This window comes from Nerophis ophidion, linkage group LG13 (genome assembly GCF_033978795.1).
Source record: "Nerophis ophidion isolate RoL-2023_Sa linkage group LG13, RoL_Noph_v1.0, whole genome shotgun sequence".
Taxonomy (NCBI): domain Eukaryota; kingdom Metazoa; phylum Chordata; class Actinopteri; order Syngnathiformes; family Syngnathidae; genus Nerophis; species Nerophis ophidion.
In genome coordinates this window covers 52,809,438-52,834,447 of record NC_084623.1, presented here as the reverse complement: position 1 = coordinate 52,834,447, position 25,010 = coordinate 52,809,438, and the positions used below count along the sequence as shown (strand labels likewise).

Genomic DNA, 25,010 nt, shown 5'->3' with positions numbered 1-25,010 from the left:
GGAGGAAAAATGATGCATAGTTTGTGTATTTGCCGTATAAATAAGGGTTTTGACATAAAGGCCATAAACATAAAAAACAAAATTAAAACAAATGTTACAACGACAGACAGACCTGAAGTTGATCTCGAGATTCAAGCGTTAAATGAAAAAAATAATAATTTATGACTTATTTCTAACATTTTTATGACTGAGACACTTCTGTAGACCGGGGACCAAACTTAAAGAAAGCCATAAAGGTAAAAAAACAACAACTATTGTATTGCTTTTGAAAAAGAAAAATATCAAAACGGCCCCGGCATAGGGCTTCACGGTGGCAGAGGGGTTAGTGCGTCTGCCTCACAATACGAAGTTCCTGCAGTCCTGGGTTCAAATCCAGGCTCGGGATCTTTCTGTGTGGAGTTTGCATGTTCTCCCCGTGAATGCGTGGGTTCCCTCCGGGTACTCCGGCTTCCTCCCACTTCCAAAGACATGCACCTGGGGATAGGTTGATTGGCAACACTAAATTGTCCCTAGTGTGTGAATGTGAGTGTGAATGCTGTCTGTCTATCTGTGTTGGCCCTGCGATGAGGTGGCGACTTGTCCAGGGTGTACCCTGCCTTCCGCCCGATTGTAGCCGAGATAGGTGCCAGCGCCCCCCGCGACCCCGAAAGGGAATAAGCGGTAGGAAATGGATGGATGGATGGGGCCCCGGCATACTTTGCGGCCCAGAGTGGAAAAAGTTAGGACACCTCTGATCTAAAGTGTCTGTAGACCGTTTGTAGTTTATACTGTAGTACACTCTATTGCAGGCCTGGGCAATTATTTTACTCGGGGGGCCAGATTTAGATAAACAAGTGTGTATGGGGGCTGGTATATCTATTTTTAGGAACACTAATACAAAAACTCACAATAATGATTGAAAGCTAAAAACGCTAAGATAAACCGCCTTAAAAAACGGAATGGAATTTGACATTTTTTTTTATTGAATGAAACACCCAGAATGTACATGAAAATAAAGAATGCTGGGTTTACAATATTAACTATGAATGATAAAACACAGAATATTGACAACATATTTTACAATCAACCGAAACGCAACCAAAATGCAACAGTGAAAAAAACCCCACTTACAATCTGAGATATCTCATAGTGACCATAGTAAGTAATTAGATGACCATGGTCAGTAAATAGATGACCATAGTAACTAATTAGATGACCAAAGTATCTAGTATATGATGCAGATTCCAAGCATTGAAATCTTTAGTATAGTTGAAAACTTCCAGTCATTAGAAAACATGACTGCACATCATAATGGGATGGTTTCCTGTGGACGGGACTCTAGCTGCTGTCTTGGATCCGCTTGAAATGAACTCTCGCGGCTGTGCTGGAGCCACTATGGATTGAACTTTCACAGTATCATGTTAGACCCGCTCGACATCCATTGCTTTCGGTCCCCTAGAGGGGCGGGGTTGCCCACTTCTGAGGTCCTCTCCAAGGTTTCTCATAGTCAGCATTGTCACTGGCGTCCCACTGGATGTGAATTCTCCCTGCCCACTGGGTGTGAGTTTTCCTTGCCCTTTTGTGGGTTCTTCCGAGGATAACGTAGTCGTAATGGTTTGTACAGTCCTTTGAGACATTTGTGATTTAGGGCTATATAAATAAACATTGATTGATGATTGATGATAATGGCAGCTACACTTTCCATCTTAAACATCTAAAATGATCTGAGAATGTCCGGCGGGTCCGATTGAAAATCTCAACGGGCCGCATGTGGCTCCCGGGCCTTAAATTGCCCAGGTCTGCTTTAATGTGTAGTTTTCATACAATATTTTGTATCTAAAGGTTTTTTATTTTAAATAGGCACATTACATGGAACAATTGTGCTGTTTTGAGGGGGCCAAGCATCGATTAATTTAATTTTGATTCATTTTGGTGTTTTGCAATACAAGTTCTTTAATGTGCGAGCTGTGTCACAGAACGAATGACTGATCGGACATTGTTTGGATAAGGGTTTTATTAAGGGTGTATTTTGGGTCCTGGGCACAACATTAAAGTGCATCCGGCAGTGGAGGCTCTTCTATGGGGTCTTGGGGCACTAAGAGGTTAACCCAAGGGCGCTCACACTTTTTCTGCAGGTGAGCTACTTTTCAATTGACCAAGTCGAGGAGATCTACCTCATTCCTATTTATAATTTATATTTATTTATTTATGAAAGAGACATTTTTCTTAACAAGTTAATGGTGTTTAATGATAATACAAGCATGTTTAACACACATAGATTCCTTTCTTTCATGAAGACAAGAATATAAGTTGGTGTATTTGATTCTGATGACTTGCATTGATTGGAATTAGACAGTGGTGCTGATAACGTCCGCATTTTCAAATGGAGGAAAAAAAAAGTCCTCCTTTCTGTCCAATACCACATGAAAGTGGTTGGATTTGGCATCTCATTTGTCCAACCTGCATACTCGTTTTTAAACACTTTGTTATGAGAGTAGCATATGTGTGTGTGGCCCTTTAATGTCTGGCAGCAGGTGAGTGACGTCAGTGACTGTGCGGGTGGGCAAGCAATTGAGAAAGCGGTCGCTGAGGGAGGGGTGAAATACATTGGCATCAAACTCCGTAGCTTGCTAGCTTGTGCACGCTAGCTTTCTGAGACTCTTATTTTGTTAGCACAGGCAGGATGAAACAGGTCTTTTATGGTGAAGACAGGAACTGTGCTGTCGGGAGTTTTGACAGCAGGTACGGAGTCTCTAGAAATAAAATGTGTTTCTCTGCGTCCGCCCTGTTAGTGATTTTTTTCTTAAATATGAGCTTGCAGCAGCCAGCGTCATCTCACAAGATCCTCGGGTGCCGAGAATGTCAAACAACTGATGAAAGTGAAGTCTTGGTATGATTGATGATTGCTCATTCTTATGTCTATTTTTTAATGCCTGGCTTGAGATCGACTGACACACATCATAGTCACTGACCCAAGTTTCGTACTCCATCCACAATGGAGTGACAATTTGCCACCTAACGGATTCCTTAATGTGTAAACATAACCAGTTTGACTTTTGAAATTATACTTTCTATTGGCTTTCTAAAAATAGTAACAGATAGATTACCCTGTTCATCTTGTAAAAACTGTAGTGTCGAGCAACTTTTTCTTGGTTATATTCCAGTGAAACCTTGATATTTCGATTTACCCATTTATAAAATCCTTATAATTCGGTCTTTGATGCTGACTAAAACAAACAAACTGTTTGTCCCCTGAAAAAGTCCAGATGACTAAAATGCTTAAAAAGGTCCATTAAGTCATGCCACAAGGCATTTTTACTGATGAAGAAAGTGCCTTGATTTTTTTTTTGTATTGATTTTTTTGCCGTTAGAAATATTAAAATTACACTTAAACTGTATTGTTGCAAAATATTAAGTGACACGCTTATTTGTTTAATATTGTAATATAATAACTGGTTTTGGTATCTCATTAACCATAAAACTGTTTTGACAAGATTATGTAGACACACACATGAGTTTAGAAAAGGGAAAATAACACTCTTTCCGTTTTTAATCTTGTAGGAAACCCTGCATCTAACATATTGAGGACTAATGTCAATTTCTCATAATGCGAGCTGTAAAAATCTATACTGTATGGTATGTATATATTTTTTTACACATTTGTTTATGTTTTCATGGGTAGCAGTGAGAGGATTGCATTTGCTTTTTGTCATAAATTAAACGTTTTATTGTGATTACTGTACTTTCTGTTATTCTGTTAGGGGTGCAAGTTTCCGCAAAAGCTGCTACTGTATCTCTGACATTTTTTTTTTTTTTAAATACACACCATGTTAATAATATGTCCTGAAGAAATCCCATAGTTCTATTACCTCTGCCGTGAGGTCATGTGATCGCAGGGGTTGTTTTTTCTGTTAGTTGGTTAGCGACGTGACTCAAAAAAGTTATGGGCAGATAATTCATGGAAGGAAACATCCAAAAAATGTTAAAAGGAACAAGTGATTAGATTTTGTGGGCGTTCCAAATCATTTGCACAACGTGTGTATGCTAGAGGCCCTGCCTCCCCCCACAGAGACAAATAAAATTATTGACCGACAAAAGGGTTCACTCGTTTTTAAAAAAATTGCTATAAAACCAACACGCCCGGTTGCTGAGACCCATCGAAAGAGTGAACTCTCTTCGGACACGTTTGAAAGCGACAGACGTAAAAAACAAACACTAATTTGGACATGGCAAATTAAGTTGTGCGTCCTCAATTAGGAAGTTATGGAGTACCGGGGTCTGTTTGTCCGTCTGTTAAGAACATCGCTCGTAAAGTTATGGGTGGACTTAAAATAAAACCTCCAGCAAATGTCAGAAATGTGATCATGAATAAGTAGTTCGACTTCGGACACATTTTTAAGATATATGGATGCTAGTAGACCTGCCTCCACCCACAGAGACAAAGAGAGCGATTAGAGACCAACTGATTAGATTTTGGGGGTGATCCGGATCCCCGTCTGGATTCAGGATTTGTAAAACGATTCCTTACTATCGGGAGATAAGGCCTGGTCGAAGTGTTTCTGGTTGCCATTACTGTATTATCGTTATTAGACTCTTAATTGTTTTGTTTTTGTCTTTTTGCCATTCCTTGTGGACAATCCTGGAGGAAGAACTGATTAGGGACAACTTCAGTGCCGCATTATCCCTTGAGTAAAATGGCTCGTTTATTTTGCAGCTTGTTAATGATCTTTCTTCTTAAATTAGTATATTTTTTACACTATCCATCCATCCATCCATCCATCCATCCATCCATCCATCCATCAATCTTCTACCGCTTTCCACATTCGGGGTGGCCGGGGGTGCTGGAGCCTATCTCAGCTGTATTATTACAATAATTTATTTTCCGTTTTTTATTTCCAGCCTCATCCGTTTAGCAGATTATTATATTCATATTGCCGCCCGAATGCAGCTGAGAGAGGCTCCGGCACCCCCCGCCACCCCAAAAGGAACAAGCGGTTGAAAATGGATGGATAGATGGATGTATATATTTTAAGGGTGTAACGGTACGTGTATTTGTATCAAACCGTTTTGGTACGGGGGTGCACCGAACAAGTTTCTAAGCTAAAGTCTTAACAAGCTGCTCTGCTTCTTCTGCCTCTGTCTCAGCACCCAGCATTGTCCCATCCACACAACCATCTGATTGGTTACATATATAGCGGTAACAGCCAATCAGCAGTGCGTATTCAGAGCGCATGTAGTAAATGCTTCAGCGTCGAGCAGGTAGGTGTTTAGCAGGTGAGCATAAGGCAGCGCACTCTCCCCAAATGATACTAAACACCGCCCAGTCAACTACTACTAACATCACTATGAGCCTGTTGACCTTCTAGAAACTTAAACTGCAGCTCAGCTCGCTCGCAGTTCTGGCTTGAGGTGAAGGCTAATTAGATTTTAGCGTAACGTTAGCTCATTTTTGCGGTGTGTGTGTGTGTGTCTGTGTGTGTGTTTTACGGACAGAAAAGCCTTGAATGGCAGGGTCCCTGCTATCACATGTTAATAAAAACATAACATTTACATTATAATAATCAACTACAGGCTTCCCAAATACTGTAATAAACTAAACATGATGAGTTGACTTGAAACAGTTTAATGTTGCACTTTTTATATGTAGAAGAAAAGTTTTATCATTTTATTTAATCCGAGCAACAATTTGAGGCAGTTTAATGTTGATTAACGTGAGCGGAATTATTATAGTGTTCCCAATGTTAAAAGGATAAAACCATTGTTTACAAATTTGGTACATAAATAACCCCAAAAATTATATTTTGTTGTTTTCTTACTGTACTGAAAATGAACCGAACCGTGACCTCTAAACCGAGGTACGTACCGCACCGAAATGTTTGTGTACCGTTACACCTCCTAATATACATCCATTTATTTATGACTTTCCATACGGCTTGTCCTCATTAGGGCCACGGGTGTGCTGGAGCCAGTCCCAGCTGACTTCAGGCGAGAGGCGGGGTGCATCCTGGACTGGCCGCAATCCAGATCACACAGCACAAATAAACAAACATTACCACTCACATTCACACCTATGCATGGTTTGGAAACTCCGATCAGCCGAATATACTGTATGTTGCTGCGTAAACGCCACAAAGAGACGTCCAAACCGAGATTCGAACCCACAAACCCTCTAACCACTAGCACACCGCGCCGGCATCATTTGCACATTTGCAGCGACTAATTCATGCATCCTCGCGGTCTCCTCAGACATTTTCTTCACCACAAAAGAACCTGCAAAACATTATTTTCTCTCTCCTCAAGATAGCCTTTGCACCACTTGTGCCACTCTCCTTCACAATTGTATGTGCTTTCCACGTCTCCTCCCACCTTTTCTTCTCTTTTACTCCTTTCTTTTTTTTTTTTTCTTAAAGACCCCCCCTGCCGGCCCTGCTTCTGTGTTCACACTTCTCAGAGCATGTGCCCTTGGAAGCCCGTGGCGGGAACAAAGAGGTCAGAGAAAGGGGGGGAAAAAAAAATCAATTCCATGCTGAGAGTAATGCCAGTCGTGCCATCCTCAGCTTCCAGCATGCTTATTATCTAATAAGAGCAAGCGACGGAGCCCATCTGGCTGACATCCACTAATTGAATCTACAATGGCTGTCTCATCCTTATGTATGTTAATCAGACATCTCACATATTGAATTTATGGTGAACTGAGGAATGAACTGGCAATGGTGATCTAACCAGTGGTTCTCAACCTTTTTTCAGTGATGTACCCACTGTGCACATTTTTTTTAATTCAAGTACCCCCTAATCATAGCAAAGCATTTTTGTTTGAAAAAAAAACGAGATACATAAGTAAAATACAGCACTATGTCATCAGTTTCTGATTTAATACATTGTATAACAGTGCAAAATATTGCTCATTTGTAGTGGTCTTTCTTGAACTATTTCGGAAAAAAAGATATGAAAAAAAACTAAAAACTTGTTGAAAAATAAACAAGTGATTAAATTATGAATAAAGATTTCTACACATTAAAGCAGGGGTCGGGAACCTTTTTGGCTGAGAGAGCCAAAAAGCCAAATATTTAAAAATGTATTTCCGTAAGAGCCGTATAATATTTTTTTTAACACTGAACACAACTAAACGTGTGCATTTTTAAGTAAGACCAACATTCCTAGAGTATAATAGGTCTCTTATTCTTTGTAATAACATTGTTATTCTGAAGGTAACTGTGGAGGGGGCGTGGCCTGCCGGCCTGCAGTGAACTGGGGTGTGCCAGGACCGGCCTCTGAATAAGCGACAGGTGCGTAGATGGCCCACCTGGGCCTTGTATTTAATCACCTGTCGCTCTGTTATAAGCAGCAGCCAGGAAGAGAGATGGAGTTGGGGCTGGAGCCAGAGCACGAGCGAAAACAAAAGAGAAAAAGACAATTGCTGGAAAGCAACTGAGAGACTTATAGAAAAATAAAACAATCTTGTAACCCTGAAACAGGCACTCATGTCGATGCTTGGTGGTCTGCAGAACCCCTAGGAGGGCAAGCTCCACACTAACCAATAATAAATAAATAACTTCTTACCATTAACGCAACTTCTTGAACAGGTGCAGAAGAAAACTGATGGATGGATTAAAAATGCATGAGAATGTTCTATATTTTGAACATTATTTTTAACACTGGGATTACAAGTGGATTTATTCATTACTTATCGTGTTAAGCAATGCCAGCTCAGATTTATCCGAGAGCCAGATGCAGTCATCAAAAGAGCCACATCTGGCTCCCGAGCCATAGGTTCCCTACCCCTGCATTAAAGTAATCATCAACTTAAAGTGCCCTTTTTGGGGATTGTAATAGAGGTCCCTCTGGATTCATGAACTTAATTCTAAACATTTCTTCACAATAAAATAACTCTTTAACATCAATATTTATGGAACATGTCCACAAAAAAATCTAGCTGTCAACACTGAATATTGCATTGTGGCATTTCTTTTCACAGTTTATGAACTTACATTCATATTTTGTTGAAGTATTATTCAATAAATATATTTATAAAGGATTTTTGAATTGTTGCTATTTTTAGAATATGTTTTAAAAATCTCACGTACCCCTTGGCATACCTTCAAGTACCCCCATTGGAGAACCACTGATCTATACAATATATGGACAAACATATTTGGAAGTCTGGTAAAATGGACTACAATTAGAACAATGGATTGGAAGGTAACCTGTCTTGAATTTTTGCTCCATTTCCACCCATATATGAGTCTTTTCCCCCTCATTTTTAGGATTTTGTATGCTTCCTACTGGGGTTGTACAGTATACCTGTATTAATATAGTACCGTGATACTAATGAATCATTTTTGGTACAATACCGTCTCTGAAACGTACCGGTCCCGCAACCCCCCGACGTGACATTGCTGGTTTACGAGCAGACGAGCATGTTCGGCGGCACACAATCACGGAGTACTTACAAGCAGACAGAGTGTGCAGACAGAAATGGGAGAACAGATGCATTTTGGCTTAAAAAATAACGATAAAGGTAAAGTTATAACACTGAAACGCCCTCAGGAAGAGATGCTTTAAGACATGGCGAGCAACTCATGTCCATCCGCCATCGGCAGTGTTTTAGCTACTTCTACATCACTAATCCTGGTCTCCATGGCGACAAATAAAGTACGTTTTTTACATGTATCATTATCACTGCAGGACGAGGAATAGCTAAACACGCTTCACTACACACCCTAGCTCATCAGCATCAAAATGTACACAGACGCCATTGGTGGATCTACACATAACATCCACTGTAATGATATCAAGTACAGGCACGTATCTAGTCAATACTACTGTAATTACGCTGATATTTTTTGGCATCACAACATCTTTTGTTTTAAAAAAATATATATGTTATGTTTATAAACTCAGGAAATATGTACCTGGACAGATGAGGACTTTGGATATGACCAATGTATGATCCTGTAACGACTTGGTATCGGATTGATACCCAAATTTGTGGTATCATCCGAAACTATTGTAAAGTATAAAACAACAGAAGAATAAGTGATTATTCCATTTTAACAGTAGTGTAGAAATAACAGGTTAAAAGAGAAAGTCAGCAGATATTAACAGTAAATGAACAAGTAGATTAATAATTAATTTTCTACCACTTGTCCTTAAAAATTTAACTGCATACGTCAGCAGACTAATTAGGAGCCTTTGTTTGTTTACGTACTCCTAAAAGATAAGTTGTCTAGTTTGTTCACTATTTTACTTAAGGACTTAACTGCAATAAGAAACATATGTTTAATGTAGCCTAATATTTTTTGTTAAAATAATGCCAATAATGCAATTTTTTTGGGGTCCCCTTTATATAGATAAGTACTGAAATAATTTTACTACCGGTACCGGTACCAAAATAGCGGGGTGTGTGTATATTGTCAAGTATGTATATATATATATATATATATATATATATATATATATATATATATATATATATATATATATATATATATACAAACAGTCTGTTCATGAATGAGTATATCCGTTCGGCCACCGTGTTCAATAGAAAAGTCTGATCTACAAAATTTGCAGGCAGCATACCCCTTCCCCTTCGAGCTGTCCTGGATGAACGGTATTTTTTTTTTCCAATCATTTTGGAACTTCCAAACATACTTCTTCTTAATAGTCATCGCCATGTCTCTTCTTCGTTCTTCTGCTTCGTCTCTGTTATGTTTTTGGACATTACTACTTGTCGTCGTTTTGAAGCAATGCATGACTGGAATCCGGATGTTGTGTGTCAGTGTATTAAAGTGCCGGCTGGAATAAACACACGATGAGAAATTGCTCCTTTATGGGGTTATAGATAAACCTGTGGATAACGGAGACATATACAATAGTATTCTTTTTAGGAGAGAGGACGCTAAAGGCAGTGCCTTTAAGGCACGGCCCCAATATTGTTGTCCAGGTAGAAATCGGGAGAAATTCCAAAGAATGGTTGCCCCGGGAGATTTTTGGGAGGGCACTGAAATTCGTGAGTCTCCCAGGAAAATTGGTTGGCAAGTATGCTCATGGATGATCGGTTTTGGAATTGGCAGCATAAAACCCTTGATAGAACATCCCCAAATTTTGCTGTGCATGTTGCGGTCAGTGTTGGTCTCGAAGTCGCACAGGTAAAATTACAATTAATGTCAAACAACAAAGACATAGTGCAGCAAGGAAGTGCACAAGAAGCATAAACACTTCAGCGAGGGAACGCACAAAGGCAAGCAAAGCAAAACAATGATTAAGGTGCCGGAATATAAAGAATTGTGATTAGCATCCAGGGACAAGTGTGTCCTGATTGCCAATCAGAGCCAGGTGAGGGAGTCAGACCAGAGAAGTGGTTGCAAATGAAACAAACAGGAAGCGGAAGGAAAAATAAGAGCACTAACAAGAAAAAATACAGAAACTTGAGGAAACAAACACAAATCCAAGATGGTCAGGACGGATCATAACTGTCTATTTAAGTTCAGCTTACATTTATTGTATGGAAAATAACCCATTTTATGTTTTGTTTAAAAAGAAAAAACAGCAACATTTAATAAATTACTATTATAACATCGGGTCTGGTTCAAACATAGATATGAGGTCTTTAATTTGATTTGCTGTTGTACTCTGTCTCAAAGTGTTAACATGTGCTCAATGTTTCCTTACCGTTATTGCTATGTTGTCTATTACCATTGTTGGTATTGTTCATTCTTCCTACATTTTTGATACAACTTATTGTTACATGTGGTAATGCCAACTTTATATAAAATTTGCATTATAATCTTTGAACAAAGTAACAGTGGAACTCAATGTATTAATCACTGTATGGAGAACTGGGGTATTCACACTCGCTTTCAGGCAAAACTGGACAATCATGCTTACATACTGTACATTACCTTTTGCATTATATTATGAATAATATTGTGTGTTTTCCACCTCAGTGTTTTCCAACCTTTTTTGAGCCAAGACACATTTTTTGCGTTGAAAAAATCCGGAGGCACACCACCAGCAGAAATCATTAAAAAAAACAGAACTCAGTAGACAGTAAAAAGTTGTTGTAGCAATTGCTGGATATAACTTTAAAGCATAACCAAGCATGCATCCCTATAGCTCTTGTCTCAAAGTAGGTGTACTGTCACCACTTGTCACTACACACCGTGACTTATTTTGAGTTTTTTGGTGTTTTCATGTGTATAGTGTTTTAGTTCTGGTCTTGCGCTCCAATTTTGGTGGCTTTTTCTCTTTTGTTGGTATTTTCCTGTAGTAGTTTCATGTCTTCCTTTGAGCGATATTTTCCGCATCTGCTTTGTTTTAGCAATCAATAATATTTCAGTTGTTTTTATCCTTCTTTGTGGGGACATTGTTGATTGTCATGTCATGTTCGGATGTACATTGTGGACACAGTCTTTGCTCCTCTGTAAGTCTTTGCTGTCGTCCAGCATTCTGTTTTTGTTTACTTTGTAGCCAGTTCAGTTTTAGTTTCGTTCTGCATAGCCTTCCCTAAGCTTCAATGCCTTTTATTATGGGCACTGACCTTTTGTTTATTTTTGATTTAAGCATTACATACATTTTTACCTGCAAGCTGCCTACCGCTGTTTCCGACATCTACATAGCAATTAGCTACCTGCTGCCACCTACTGATATGGAAGAGTATTACACGTTTACTCTGCCGCGCTCTAGACAGCACCGACACTCAACAAAAACACATCATTTGCGGACTATAATTACTGGTTTGCAAATTATATTTTTAACCCAAAAAGGTGAAATTAGCTAATCTCCCACGGCCCACCAGACTATCTCACAGTGGTTGAAAAACACTGGTTTACCTTGTATTTTTTTTTTTTTTATGTCATTGCCTGAAATAAATGAAAAAAACAAAATAAAGAAAAAAAAATATGGGCCTTTAAGGGGTCAAAATAATAAACATTTGGTATTTTTTACCTGGACTTTGAATGAAAAAAATAAATACATTGATAATATATTTTTAATGGTTTTATACCCATTTAAATATTCATCCTATTGTTGTCCTTACCATTGCATGCACTGCAAAAAGTGAAATCTAAGTAAGATTAAATATCTTAAAAATGGGTGATGTTTGCTTTTTTTTCTGTCTGATAAGATAATTCTTCTCACCATGCAGATTTTATGTTAAGTGTTTTACTCGTTTTACGGGTTTTGGTCCTTAAGTATCTCAGTAAGATATTACAGCTTGTTGCTGAGATTTTATGACTTATATATTGAATAAAACATGCTTGAAACTGGAATATCAACTGTTGCAAAGCTTTGTATAAAACTACTTTTTTAAAGTAATAATTATTTACTTCAAGCATGCACGAAAAATCATGACGCCGAGCGCATATCATTATGTCAAGATAATTGCACTAGCATTTACCTAATTTAAGAATATTTTTCCACGTATTGAGCAAAAAGGTCTCTTTTTTTTCTACCACAAAAAGTGCACTTGTTATTAGTGAAAATATACTTATTTTAAGGTATTTTTGGGTTCATTGAGGTTAGCTAATTTTACTTGTTTTGGAAAGTCTTGACAAGCCAAATTTTCTTGTTCTATTTGCAGAAAAATTTACTTAGTTCAAATAAAATACCCCGATTTTTTGTATTTTTTTTCTTGTTTTGAACACTGGCCTTTTGCATTGTGAGGTGTTTGAAATTAAATGTCAAGACCTAATTGTGCTGCAACATTTGTCCACTTTGCATGGTTTTCAAGTCCGTGAGAGGCCAAAATAAAAACACTCCAGTAAAATAAAGAAGCATGATTACTACATACCTGCATTCTCTCCAGCATATCGAAGAACTCTGCGGACTGAAAGAGAGAAAAAAGGGAATTGTTAGAAACCGACGACGAAAGCCCGCCATCAAACACGAGATTGGTATCTTGACACCAAACGCAAACAGCAATTTCTAAATGTAAACATCTTACTCTGCACTGAGTCTGCAACTGGAGTTGACTATGTTCTTGCAGTATTAGCACAAGCCAGTCAAGAGGGCAGCGCCCTTTTTTCACACCCGTGTGCACGCACTCTGATAAGCAGCAACTTCCTCCAAGAGGAACACACACACACACACACACACACACACACACACACACACACACACACAAACACACACACATGTGCATCCCTGAATGCATTTACATGGCCTCCTCCTGGGGTTGCCACCTTGTCACACAAACAAGCTGCCAGGGTGAAAATGGCCAGCATGCTTTGTGTCTTCGCCTGCAGGCTTCAACACGTGTGGAGGAAGTATTGACTGTTACGCAAGCGCACGTGAAACCATGGGGACCAAAAAAAGAACCAACAGAAAAAAAAAAACCCTTCCCGCTTTAAAGGGCAGTATTATCGGAAACAATTCCTGAACATCCAATTTAGTGAAGTGAATTATATTTACCGTATTTCTTTGAATTGCCGCCGGGGCGCTAATTAATTTAAAACCTCTTCTCACTCCTGCGCTTACCAAAGGCATGCGGTAAAAGTAAGCATGCGCTTATTTTAAAACCTTTTCTCACTCCGGCACTTACCAAAGGCATGTGGTAAATTTTTTAGTGTGATGTAAGCTTGGACCTTAAATCCTACTGAATAGCTCTTAATCTTCTTGCCTTTATGCGATTTCAAATTAACGGTATTGAAATCAGCCTCCTCCATTTTGAAAATGATGACAGAGGAAGTGTCACTTGTGACGTCACGAGTTTGACTAGGCGTTAATACTAAGCATGCGCTAATTATTTTGCGAAGCGAGTTCGACCCGGCAGTAATTCAAGGCATGCGCATACTACATGCCCTACGGCAATTCAAGGAAATACGGTATATTTATATATAGCGTTTTTCTCTAGTGACTGAACGCGCTTTACATAGTGAAACCCAATGTCTAAGTTACATTTAAACCAGTGTGGGTGGCACTGGGAGCAGGTGGGTGAAGTGTCTTGCCCAAGGACACAACGGCAGTGACTACACTGCAAAAACTGAAATCTAAGTAATAGGGCTGCGAATCTTTGGGTGTCCCACAATTCGATTCAATATTGATTTTTGGGGTCGCGATTCGATTATAAATCAATTTTTTTGATTCAACGCGATTCTCGATTCAAAAACGATATTTTTCCGATTCAAAATGATTCTGTATTCAATCAATACATAGGATTTCAGCAGGATCTACCCCAGTCTGCTGACATGCTAGAAGAGTAGTACATTTAAAAAAATAAAACTTTTATAATTGTAAAGGACAATGTTTTATCAATTGATTGCAACAATGTAAATTTGTTTAAACTATTAAGCGAACCAAAAATATCACTTATTTTATCTTTGTGAAAATATTGGACACAGTGTGTTGTCAAGCTTATGAGATGCGATGCAAGTGTAAGCCACTGTGACACTATTCTTCTTTTTTTTATTTTTATAAACGTCTAATGTTTATGTCAATGAGGGATTTTTAATCACTGCTATGCTGAAATTATAACTTTAAGAATATTTTTCAACATACTGAGAAAAAATGTCTCATATTTGTTTTATCTATCAAGAAAAGTGCACTTGTTATTAGTGAGAATGGGTAACACATGGCATACTGACAAAGCTTAACCTATTGTTACTATAACAATGGTGGGGCGGTATAGCTCGGTTGGTAGAGCAGCCGTGCCAGCAACTTGAGGGTTGCAGGTTCGATTCCCGCTTCCGCCATCCTAGTCACTGCCGTTGTGTCCTTGGGAAAGACACTTTACCCACCTGCTCCCAGTGCCACCTACACGGGTTTAAATGTAACTTAGATATTGGGTTTCACTATGTAAAGCGCTTTGAGTCACTAGAGAAAAGCGCTATATAAATATAATTCACTTCACTTCACTTCAATCTACACGATTAATATAGGTTGCCTCTTTCTCCTCCCCTCCATCTTTTGGTATTCCTTTTTATTTTTTTTATTTATTATTATTATTATTTTTTAATCTTTCTAGTTATCATTTTGTATACGTATTGTTGCATTTGATCAACTGTATTGTTGATAATAGAGGTAAACTATTGGTACTGCTCATAATCAATAGTGCTTTTTCTAGTGGTATTTGTATTCCTCCAGTTATATTGTATTATGGATTATGGATTATATTTATATAGCGCTTTTCTCTAGTGACTCAAAGCGCTTTACATAGTGAAACCCAATATCTAAGTTACAATTAAACCAGTGAGGGTGGCACTGAGAGCATGTGGGTAAAGTGTCTTGCCCAAGGACACAACGGCAGTGACTATGATGGCGGAAGCGGGAATCGAACCTGCAACCCTCAAGTTGCTGGCACGGCCACTCTACCAACCGAGCTATACCGCCCCACAATTGTAAAAATGTCCTTTGTAATTTCTATATTATTATTTATTTCACTAACTGTTTCTTTGCTATCACTTTTACGATCATATTTGTACATATCGTATGTGCTGGTGTTGTTCTATTTTTGTTGTTGTTTTTGTTGTTATTGTTGTTTTTGCTGTTGTTTTTATCCCTCTGTCTAATCCCTCTCTTATCCCCACAATTTCCCCCTCTGTCTTCCTTTTTTTCTCTTTCTATCCCCTACTGCTCCGGCCCGGCTGCACCAAATGATAATATAAATACATTTAATAAAGTCAAATTCAAATAAGGCAACAAGAGATCGGGACAGAATGGGACGGCGTGGCGCAGTGGGAGAGTGGCCGTGCGCATCTCGAGGTTCCCTGGTTAGATCCCCACCTAGTACCACGTCCGTTGTGTCCTGAGCAAGACACTTCACCCTTGCTCCTGATGGGTGCTGGTTGGCGCCTTGCATGGCTGCTCCCTCCATCAGTGTGTGAATGTGTGTGTGAATGGGTAAATGTGGAAGTAGTGTCAAAGCGCTTTGAGTGCCTTGAAGGTAGAAAAGCGCTATACAAGTACAACCCGTTTATCATTTAAGTATCCTACACTTCTCTTTTGTAAAGTAAATCTGAACAGCCGATATGGGCATCTACATCAATTATATGATTTGCGTGAGAAGCTGGACAGGACAAAAAAACCCCCCCAAAAAACCAAACAAAAACATTTGTGAGAATGTACTTTTTTAAAGGTATTTTGGGATTCATTAAGGTTAGCTAATTTGACTTGTTTTGGAAAGTCTTGACAAGCCAAATTTTCTTCTTCTATTGGCAGATCATTTTGCTTAGTTCAAGTAAAATACCCCTTATTTTTGTATTTTTTCCCCTTGTTTTTGAACATTGACTTTTTGCAGTGTAGGATGGCGGACGCGGGAATTGAACCTGGAACCCTCACGGCCACTCTACCAACAGAGCTATGCCGCCCCAACTTTACTCGCCGGAGTTCAGAAACGTCATACCCGTGAACTGAGGGGGGTGAGGGGGGCTGCCAGAGACAGGGAAAGTCTTCTAAGGCGTTTTACAACCGTTTGAATGATTCCAGCAGTAAAACCCTGGAGATAACTACATTTTGAGGGGCACTAATAAAACCCAGTGTTACCTGAAATTACTTTGGATGAAAGCTATAAATCTAGCGCGGCTCCCGTCACCTATAAACGTTATCACAGGGTAGATGTTATGAATTGGGCAGGCATGAACTGCATGGTCCAAAAATGATGTCGCCGATGACGGCTGATTGGTGCTATGACCGAAGTTCAAGCCAACTGTTGGTCCAAATCCAAGTTTACACTAGGCCGGATAATGTTATCCAGGGTAAATCACACCTAACCTTATCCGTGTCAACACACAACAATTCAGCCGTTTAAAAGACCCCCGCCCCGCTCCGTCCGCCGGCGCAACGCGACCTAATTGGCATTCGCGGAAAACGCGCACGTCGTAGTCATCTGTTGCTTTGTGTGCAAGTTCTTCAATTGAACTTATTTGAACAATATCCTGTCATGTCTTGGTGATCATGTTTAGTTTGGTTTAGTTCATGTCACGCACCTGATTCATTTGGACTCGCGCACCTGTTAATCACGTCACCTCTATTTAAGCCTGTAGTTGCCAGGCAGTCAGCCTGGCGACATCACCCTCTACCCACCCTTGTTATCCATGGTGATGATCCATGCTGCTCTTTTTCATGCTCTTTTCTCGTTCCAAGTAAGTTTTCGTTATTCATGCCATAGTTTGCAAGTTTTGTAATAGTTTTTGTTTTCTTAGCCAAGTTTTGTACCTCCTCTGTGAGCGCCTTTAGTTTTTTCCTGTTTATAGGGACCGTGTGGCACAGTGGGAGAGAGGCCGTGCGCGACCCAATGGTTCCTGGTTCAATCCCAACCTGGTACCAACCTCGTCACGTCTGTTGTGTCCTTGAGCAAGACACTTCCACCCTTGCTCCTGATGGGTGTTGGTTAGCGCCTTGCATGGCAGCTCCCTCCATCAGTGTGTGAATGTGTGTGTCAACGGGTAAATGTGGAAGTAGTGTCAAAGCGCTTTGAGTACCTTGAAGGTAGAAAAGCGCTATACAAGTACAACCCATTTATTTATTTATTTATAGTATAATTAAAATATGTCATTACCTTCACGCCATGTCCGATCCAGTCGCTTTGCACCACAGGAAAACAAATCACACCAAAGTCCCCGTCTTGACATATCTAGTGTTGTGGTATTTCAATTAACTGGAATCCAGTGTGCCCTATTGTAGTGAATTACACCTGAACCATCATAAATTAATCAAATCTTTATTCGACACGTAAACAATGTGATAAAGAACATTCAACATTAATCAATCCAGGGCAGTGTTTTCAACCTTTTTGGAGCCGAGGCCCCTTTTTTTTCATTGAAAAAATGCGGAGGCAGACCACTGGAAGAAAATATTTAAAAGATTAACTCAGTAGTCGATATTGACGGTAAAAAATAATTCTAGTAAGTTTTTTATCTGAATTCAAACCCTAACCTCTTGTCTCAAACTACTGTCACGACCTGTCACATCACGCCGGGACTTATTTGAAGTTTTTGGGTGTTTTCCTGCGTGTAGTGTGTTACCCTCCTATTTTAGTGGCTTTTCCTGTTTTCTTAGTATTTTCCTGTAGCAGTTTCATGTCTTCCTTTGAGCGCTATTCAATCCGCACCTGCTTTCTTTTAGCAATCAAGACTATTTCAGTTGTGCGGACACTATCCTTCTTTGTGAGCGTTTTCCGTTCGGGCTCCAGTACTCTGGAATACCCTCCCGGTAACAGTTTGAGATGCTACCTCAGTAGAAGCATTTAAGTCTCACCTTAAAACTCATCTGTATACTCTAGCCTTTAAATAGACTTCCTTTTTAGACCAGTTGATCTGCTGCTTCTTTTCTTTCTCCTATGTCCCCCCCTCCCTTGTGGAGGGGGTCCGGTCCGATGACCATGGATGAAGTACTGGCTGTGCAGAGTCGAGACCCAGGATGGACCGCTCGTCGGGACCCAGGATGGACCGCTCGTCTGTATCGGTTGGGGACATCTCTATGCTGCTGATCCGCCTCCGCTTGGGATGGTTTCCTCTCGCTGCTGTCTTGGATCCGCTTGAACTGAACTCTCGCGGCTGTGTTGGAGCCACTATGGATTGAACTTTCACAGTATCATGTTAGACCCGCTCGACATCCATTGCTTTCGGTCCCCTAGAGCGGGTAGGGTTGCCCACATCTGAGGTCCTCTCCAAGGTTTCTCATAGTCAGCATTGTCACTGGCGTCCCACTGGATGTGAATTCTCCCTGCCCACTGGGTGTGAGTTTTCCTTGCCCCTTTGTGGGTTCTTCCGAGGATGTCGTAGTCCTAATGATTTGTGCAGTCCTTTGAGACATTTGTGATTTGGGGCTATATAAATAAACATTGATTGATTGAATTAGGTACCGGCTGCCACCTACAGATATGGAAGAGTATTACAGGGTTACTCTGATTATAATTACTGGTTTGCATATAATATTTTTAACCCAGTTAGGTGAAATTACATAATCTCTCACAGGACACCAGACTCTATCTCACAGCACACTAGTGTGCCACGACACATTGGTTGAAAAACACTGATCTAGGGAACTAGATATCTTGACAGAACTCCTAACTCTTTCGCCTTCACCTTCATTGTCTATTCATTTTTAGTGACTTTATATACTTTCATCGACGGCCAGGTAATACAAAGCACACGCTATCTTTTTTATCACATCCACGGGAGCTCGCATTCTCGTTGTCTCTCCTTCGACAAATGGACAAAGTTTTCTTGGCGTCTGAAAAGTGTTGTATCCCAAATAGCTGCAATCGCTTTCTCTTAAGGTATTCACGAGTGATTTCCACAGGCGTCTGTACACGTAGAAAGAGAAACACGGGCATGCCTGGATGACTCGCTTTCATATTTCTAGTGGTTAACTCCGAGCTACAAAACCGCTTTATTATGAAGATGGGTGTGGCGTGTTCTTTCTGACATCATTTCTTGTGTGGAGCGAGGTCTTTCTGGCATGACTTCTTCTTCGAACTCACTTTGTAAATGATCAATGAGTCCATACAAAGCTAAGTGCCGGAGATTCAAGAATTACACGCCTGACTTACCCGTATAAAAATTGGTCCGAGGAGGGGGACCTTAAACGCTGGTTAGTGTGGCTGAAACGGGGCTTAGGCTAAATAATTATTTGTTCAAGGGATTAAAAGACTCAGTGTAGACATGGCCTTAATCAGGTCCTTCATGGGATAAATACATCTCCATTCCAGATTATCCATATTGGGTCCTTAGTCAACCACAGAAAAGAGGGACAACCAACCGAATAGGGATTGAACCCACGCTGCCTGCACAGAAGTCAAGCAAGTCAACCACTAGACCAGTGAAGTCCATCAATCCATCCGCTTTTCCAACACCATATCTTGGACTCGTCTCCAGTCAATTACACGGCACGGGCTAAAAAACTATAACTTACAGACGTATATCATTGTTAAATTTTTGAAGGTGAGACTTTTTGAAATCCCTATGTAAAATTGACGATGCTGATCAGTAGCATGTATATGGCATATACAATGTAAATTAGCATTGAGCTAGCTTGAAAAGTGGGGCCTGCTTTTGAACGCTATGCATCAGGCGTCCTTGCTTTGTTGGCAGGAAAATAGCATATACCACAGGAAATCCACTATGGATACCCCTTTGCCCACTATGTGCTTGAACACCAGCATCATGTGCAACTCAAGTATGGAAAATTGGTATTGTTTGATTCTCTGTGAAACGGTCTTCGGTTCTACAAAATTTGGTCCATACCTATGAAAGTACCAAATTCGGTACTCATTCTAGGGTTGCCAACAGTCCCTTGAAAAATGAAAGTGTCCCACTAACAGTTCGAGATGCTACCTCAGTAGAAGCATTTAAGTCTCACCTTAAAACTCATCTGTATACTCTAGCCTTTAAATAGACCTCCTTTTTAGACCAGTTGATCTGCCGCTTCTTTTCTTTTTTCTCCTATGTCCCCCCCTCCCTTGTGGAGGGGGTCCGGTCCGATGACCATGGATGAAGTACTGGCTGTCCCAGACCCAGGATGGACCGCTCGTCGGGACCCAGGATGGACCGCTCGCCTGTATCGATTGGGGACATCTCTACGCTGCTGATCCGCCTCTGCTTGAGATGGTCTCCTGTGGACGGGACTCTCGCTGCTGTCTTGGATCCGCTTTGGACTGAACTCTCGCGGCTGTGTTGGAGCCACTATGGATTGAACTTTCGCAACATCATGTTAGACCCGCTCGACATCCATTGCTTTCGGTCCCCTAGAGGGGGGGGGGGGGTTGCCCACATCTGAGGTCCTCTCCAAGGTTTCTCATAGTCAGCATTGTCACTGGCGTCCCACTGGATGTGAATTCTCCCTGCCCACTGGGTGTGAGTTTTCCTTGCACTTTTGTGGGTTCTTCCGAGGATGTTGTAGTCGTAATGATTTGTGCAGTCCTTTGAGACATTTGTGATTTGGGGCTATATAAATAAACATTGATTGATTGAATGATTGACTTTTACAAACAAAAATATGCGTTACGTTTTGAGCTGTCAAGGGACTTACACTGTCCTGCATTTTAGCCACAAGAGTAAAAAAATAGTCCCTAAAATATCCATACATTCGAACGAATACAGCTTAGACAACAGTTTGCCGCAGGCTAAGGTTGAACCAATCGATGCCAGCGGGTCTGATCACTCACCTGTCAAACTCATTGTAGTTAAACTTTTCTGGCATTTATTTGTGTTTATTGCCTTGGCTGCTGTCACTCTGCTCAGCGTGTTGTAAGCTCGCTAGAATGATCTGCCAAGCTTCGAATGTGACTTTTTATCACAATTACAATTCTCCTTTATTTCTGAGCTGCTTATAGCTATTATGTTTAACTTATTTAGAAGTGTCATTAAACAACTCTGCACTCTAGTTCCTGCTATGATTACTAATATATATATACATATACACGTTGGGTCAGCAAACAGATGCAATTTCAACCTCTGTAAATCTATTTCGTAGGCTTCCCTCCTTTTCAGGGGATTTTATATATATATATATATATATATATATAAATATATAAATAAAATCCCCTGAAGAGCAGGGAAACCTGTGACACAGGCTTGTAGGGATGAAATAGCCTTTGTGTTTTTTTCCTGACATAACGTATATTCCGCGGTATTGACCATTGAAACCTCGACTATACAAACATTATATATATATATATATATATATATATATATATATATATATATATATATATATACTCTCGCGGCTGTGTTGGAGCCACTATGGATTGAACTTTCGCAGTATCATGTTGGACCCGCTCGACATCCATTGCTTTCGGTCCCGTAGAGGGGAGGGGAGGGGGGGGGGGGGGGTTGCCCACATTTGAGGTCCTCTCCAAGGTTTCTCATAGTCATCATTGTCACTGGCGTCCCACTGGGTGTGAGTTTTCCTTGCCCTTATGTGGGTTCTTCCGAGGATGTCGTAGTCGTAGTGGTTCGTACAGTTCTTTGAGACATTTGTGATTTAGGGCTGTATAAATAAACATTGATTGATATATAAATATATATATACAAAAAAAACCTTTCCATATGAGTTGGGAGATTGTGTTAGATGTAAATATAAACGGAATACAATCATTTGCAAATCATTTTCAACCCATATTCAGTTGAATATGCTACAACAAGACAACATATTTGATGTTCAAACTGATAAACATCTTTTTTTTTGCAAATAATCATTAACTTTAGAATTTGATGCCAGCAACACGTGACAAAGACGTTGGGAAAGGTGGCAATAAATACTGAGAAAGTTGAGGAATGCTCATCAAACACTTATTTGGAACATCCTCCAGGTGTGCAGTTTAATTGGGAACAGGTGGGTGCCATGATTGGGTATAAAAAAAGCTTACCAAAAATTGCTCAGTCTTTCACAAGAAAGGATGGAGCGAGGCACACCCCTTTGTCCACAACTGCGTGAGAAAATAATCAAACAGTTTGAGAACCATGTTTCTCAAAGTGCAATTGCAAGAAATTTAGGGATTTCAATATCTACGGTCCATAATATCATCAAAGGTTCAGAGAATCTAAAGAAATCACTCCACGTAAGCGGCATGGCCGGAAACCAACATTGAATGACCGTGACCTTTGATTTCTCAGAGGGCACTGTATCAAAAAACTGACATCAATCTCTAAAGGATATCACCACATGGGCTCAGGAACACTTCAGAAAACCATTGTCACTAAATACAGTTTGTTGCTACATCTGTAACAGCAAGTTAAAGCTCTACTATACAAAGCGAAAGCCATTTATCAACAACATCCAGAAACACAAATGCTGCCGGCTTCTCTAGGCCAGAGATCATCTAAAATGGACTGATGCAAAGTGGAAAAGTGTTCTGTGGTCTGACTAGTCCACATTTCAAATATTTTTTGGAAATATTCGACATTGTGTCATCCGGAACAAAGAGGAAGCAAACCATCCAGACTGTTATCAATGCAAAGTTCAAAAGCCAGCATCTGTGATGGTATGGGGGTGCATTAGGGAACAAAGCATGGGTAACTTACACATCTGTGAAGGCACCATTAATGCTGAAAGGTACATACAGGTTTTGTGTGTGTATATATTACTGCCAATGGTACATTTAGATGTTTATAGATACATGTTCAGATTATATATGTAATGTAGTAACATCTTATGAACACGGTTGATTATTAACAAACATCTCAAATATATATTATATATATATATATATATATATGGAACAGGGTCAATTACGTCTTGTAAATCATTTATTTTCTAATTTTTTATTATTGTTATACACAAAATATGTAAGTTACATGTAAATACCTGAATATTGTTTGATGTTTTGTCAATATGGAAGCATTGTCTCGTTGTCCCTCCTACTGCAATAATTACTGTGACACCTATCTTTTTATATGCGTTAGACACGCCCTCCAACTTCCCTTTTTGTCTACGATAACGGGAGAGGTAGGCGTTCATGCGACGACAGAAAATGTCTTGTTAAGAACTTTAATTCATTTCTTGTTCATTATTATATATTTGTGTAGGGGCTCGACGATGGCACAAAGTTTTGATGACGATTGTATCCTGTGTTATCAGGTATGTTTTTATTTTACTGTGTATGTAACTATGCTTCCCTTTTTGTCTACGATAACGGGAGAGGGGCTCGACGATGGCACAAAGTTTTGATGATGATTGTATTCTGTGTTATCAGTAAAGTGCAGTGGAGAAACCCATGGTGTCGGTCGTCTTACATAAAAAACACACAACGCAGAGGAAAAGACCACCGGTTACATATATATATCTATATATCTATATCTATATCTATATATATATATATATATATATATATATATATATGTATATATATATCTATCTATCTATCTATCTATCTATCTATCTATCTATCTATATATATATATATATATATATGTATATATATATATATATATATATATATATATATATATATATATATATGTATATATCCTTAACCCATCAATACCCATACATTTATTTTACAGATATTTTTCAATCATTTTCTTTCGTCCACAGCAGTGTTGTTCTGTTTGCACCTTCACATTGCTCAAAACCACTTCAGCCAAAGTTAGCATCATCCTTGCATGACCGGCAGGTATTACCAACCACAAAATAGCCACAGAAACTGAGTCATCCGTGTGTTTCAGTGGTAGGGTAGTACAGAACCCCAGACCCACATACCCATGCAAGTCCATGTGATGAGACAGTCAGCTGTTAATATCGTTCAGTATAATTTTTTTTTTCCGCCGACAAGTCAGCACAGCAAGCACAAAAAAAAACACCTAACAAACATTTTCTGTCACATTCTTGCCAGTTCAGTGAGTCAGAATATTGATGCACCTGAAACATGACAACCGGTCCTGTGTTCTTTACGTGACTCACCCCATAAAACCTCGATTCCCTTTCTCCAGCTGGCTTTTTAATCCCAGTCGTACATGCAAAGCCTTTGCTTTAAACAGGAAATTCAAGTCAGCCGGGGAACTCTGCTAAAGCACAAAACGGGTTGTACCAGTGTGATTGTGTCTTCACATAACACAAAAAAAACACACACACACATCATGCCTAACACATTGTTAGGTTTCCCATGTTGGAGAACTGGTCTTTGAAGATAGATGTATCCAATATATTTTGTTCAGTATACCTTCAACTGCTAAGTAAACATTAAAAATGCATGCTTCTAGGCTCCGCACAAGCACAGTGCACATATAAACACCTTCACTGGGGTGCACATGTAGAACTGTTACCTTTCTCTACCTATTAAAAAAACAACTGCAAAGAGAGGAGCGCACATATGATGTAAAGATATACAACACATACTGTACAGTACAATAAATGGCAAAGTCTGTATGCAACAGTGAGTGGCAAACTAACGCACGTTGCAATGGCATAACAAAGCAAAAAAAAAAGGTGCACCTTGTTAACGGAATGCTTTTATTAAGTCACACGCAGGGGTGACCTAATTCCCAGCGCCCTAGCTGCTGTGTAAACAAGCAAGGTCATTTTTGGCTGAGGCGTCAGTCACCGTGTAAAGGAGGAAAAAGGTCAAATTGATACACGACCCTTTTGCCGTGCAG

At 39.7% G+C, this 25,010-nt stretch overlaps 1 protein-coding gene across 5 annotated transcripts in view; it reads right to left on the bottom strand.

Moving 5' to 3' along the window:
- Positions 1-24,407, bottom strand: part of LOC133564724 (rap1 GTPase-activating protein 2-like) — a 78,634-nt gene extending 54,227 nt beyond the window's left edge. The window contains exons 1-2 of one of the 5 annotated variants that reach the window (XM_061919204.1): positions 24,319-24,407; positions 12,770-12,805 (exon numbers count right to left, since the gene is read on the bottom strand). In XM_061919204.1, the coding sequence (XP_061775188.1) occupies positions 12,770-12,787 (18 nt within the window). In that variant the 5' untranslated portion in view covers positions 12,788-12,805; positions 24,319-24,407. Of the gene's footprint in view, positions 1-12,769; positions 12,806-12,922; positions 13,080-24,318 lie in introns of those variants that run through there. The other 4 variants (XM_061919201.1, XM_061919203.1, XM_061919202.1 and 1 more) reach the window with 4 other exon arrangements.
- Positions 24,408-25,010: the final 603 nt, after the last annotated feature.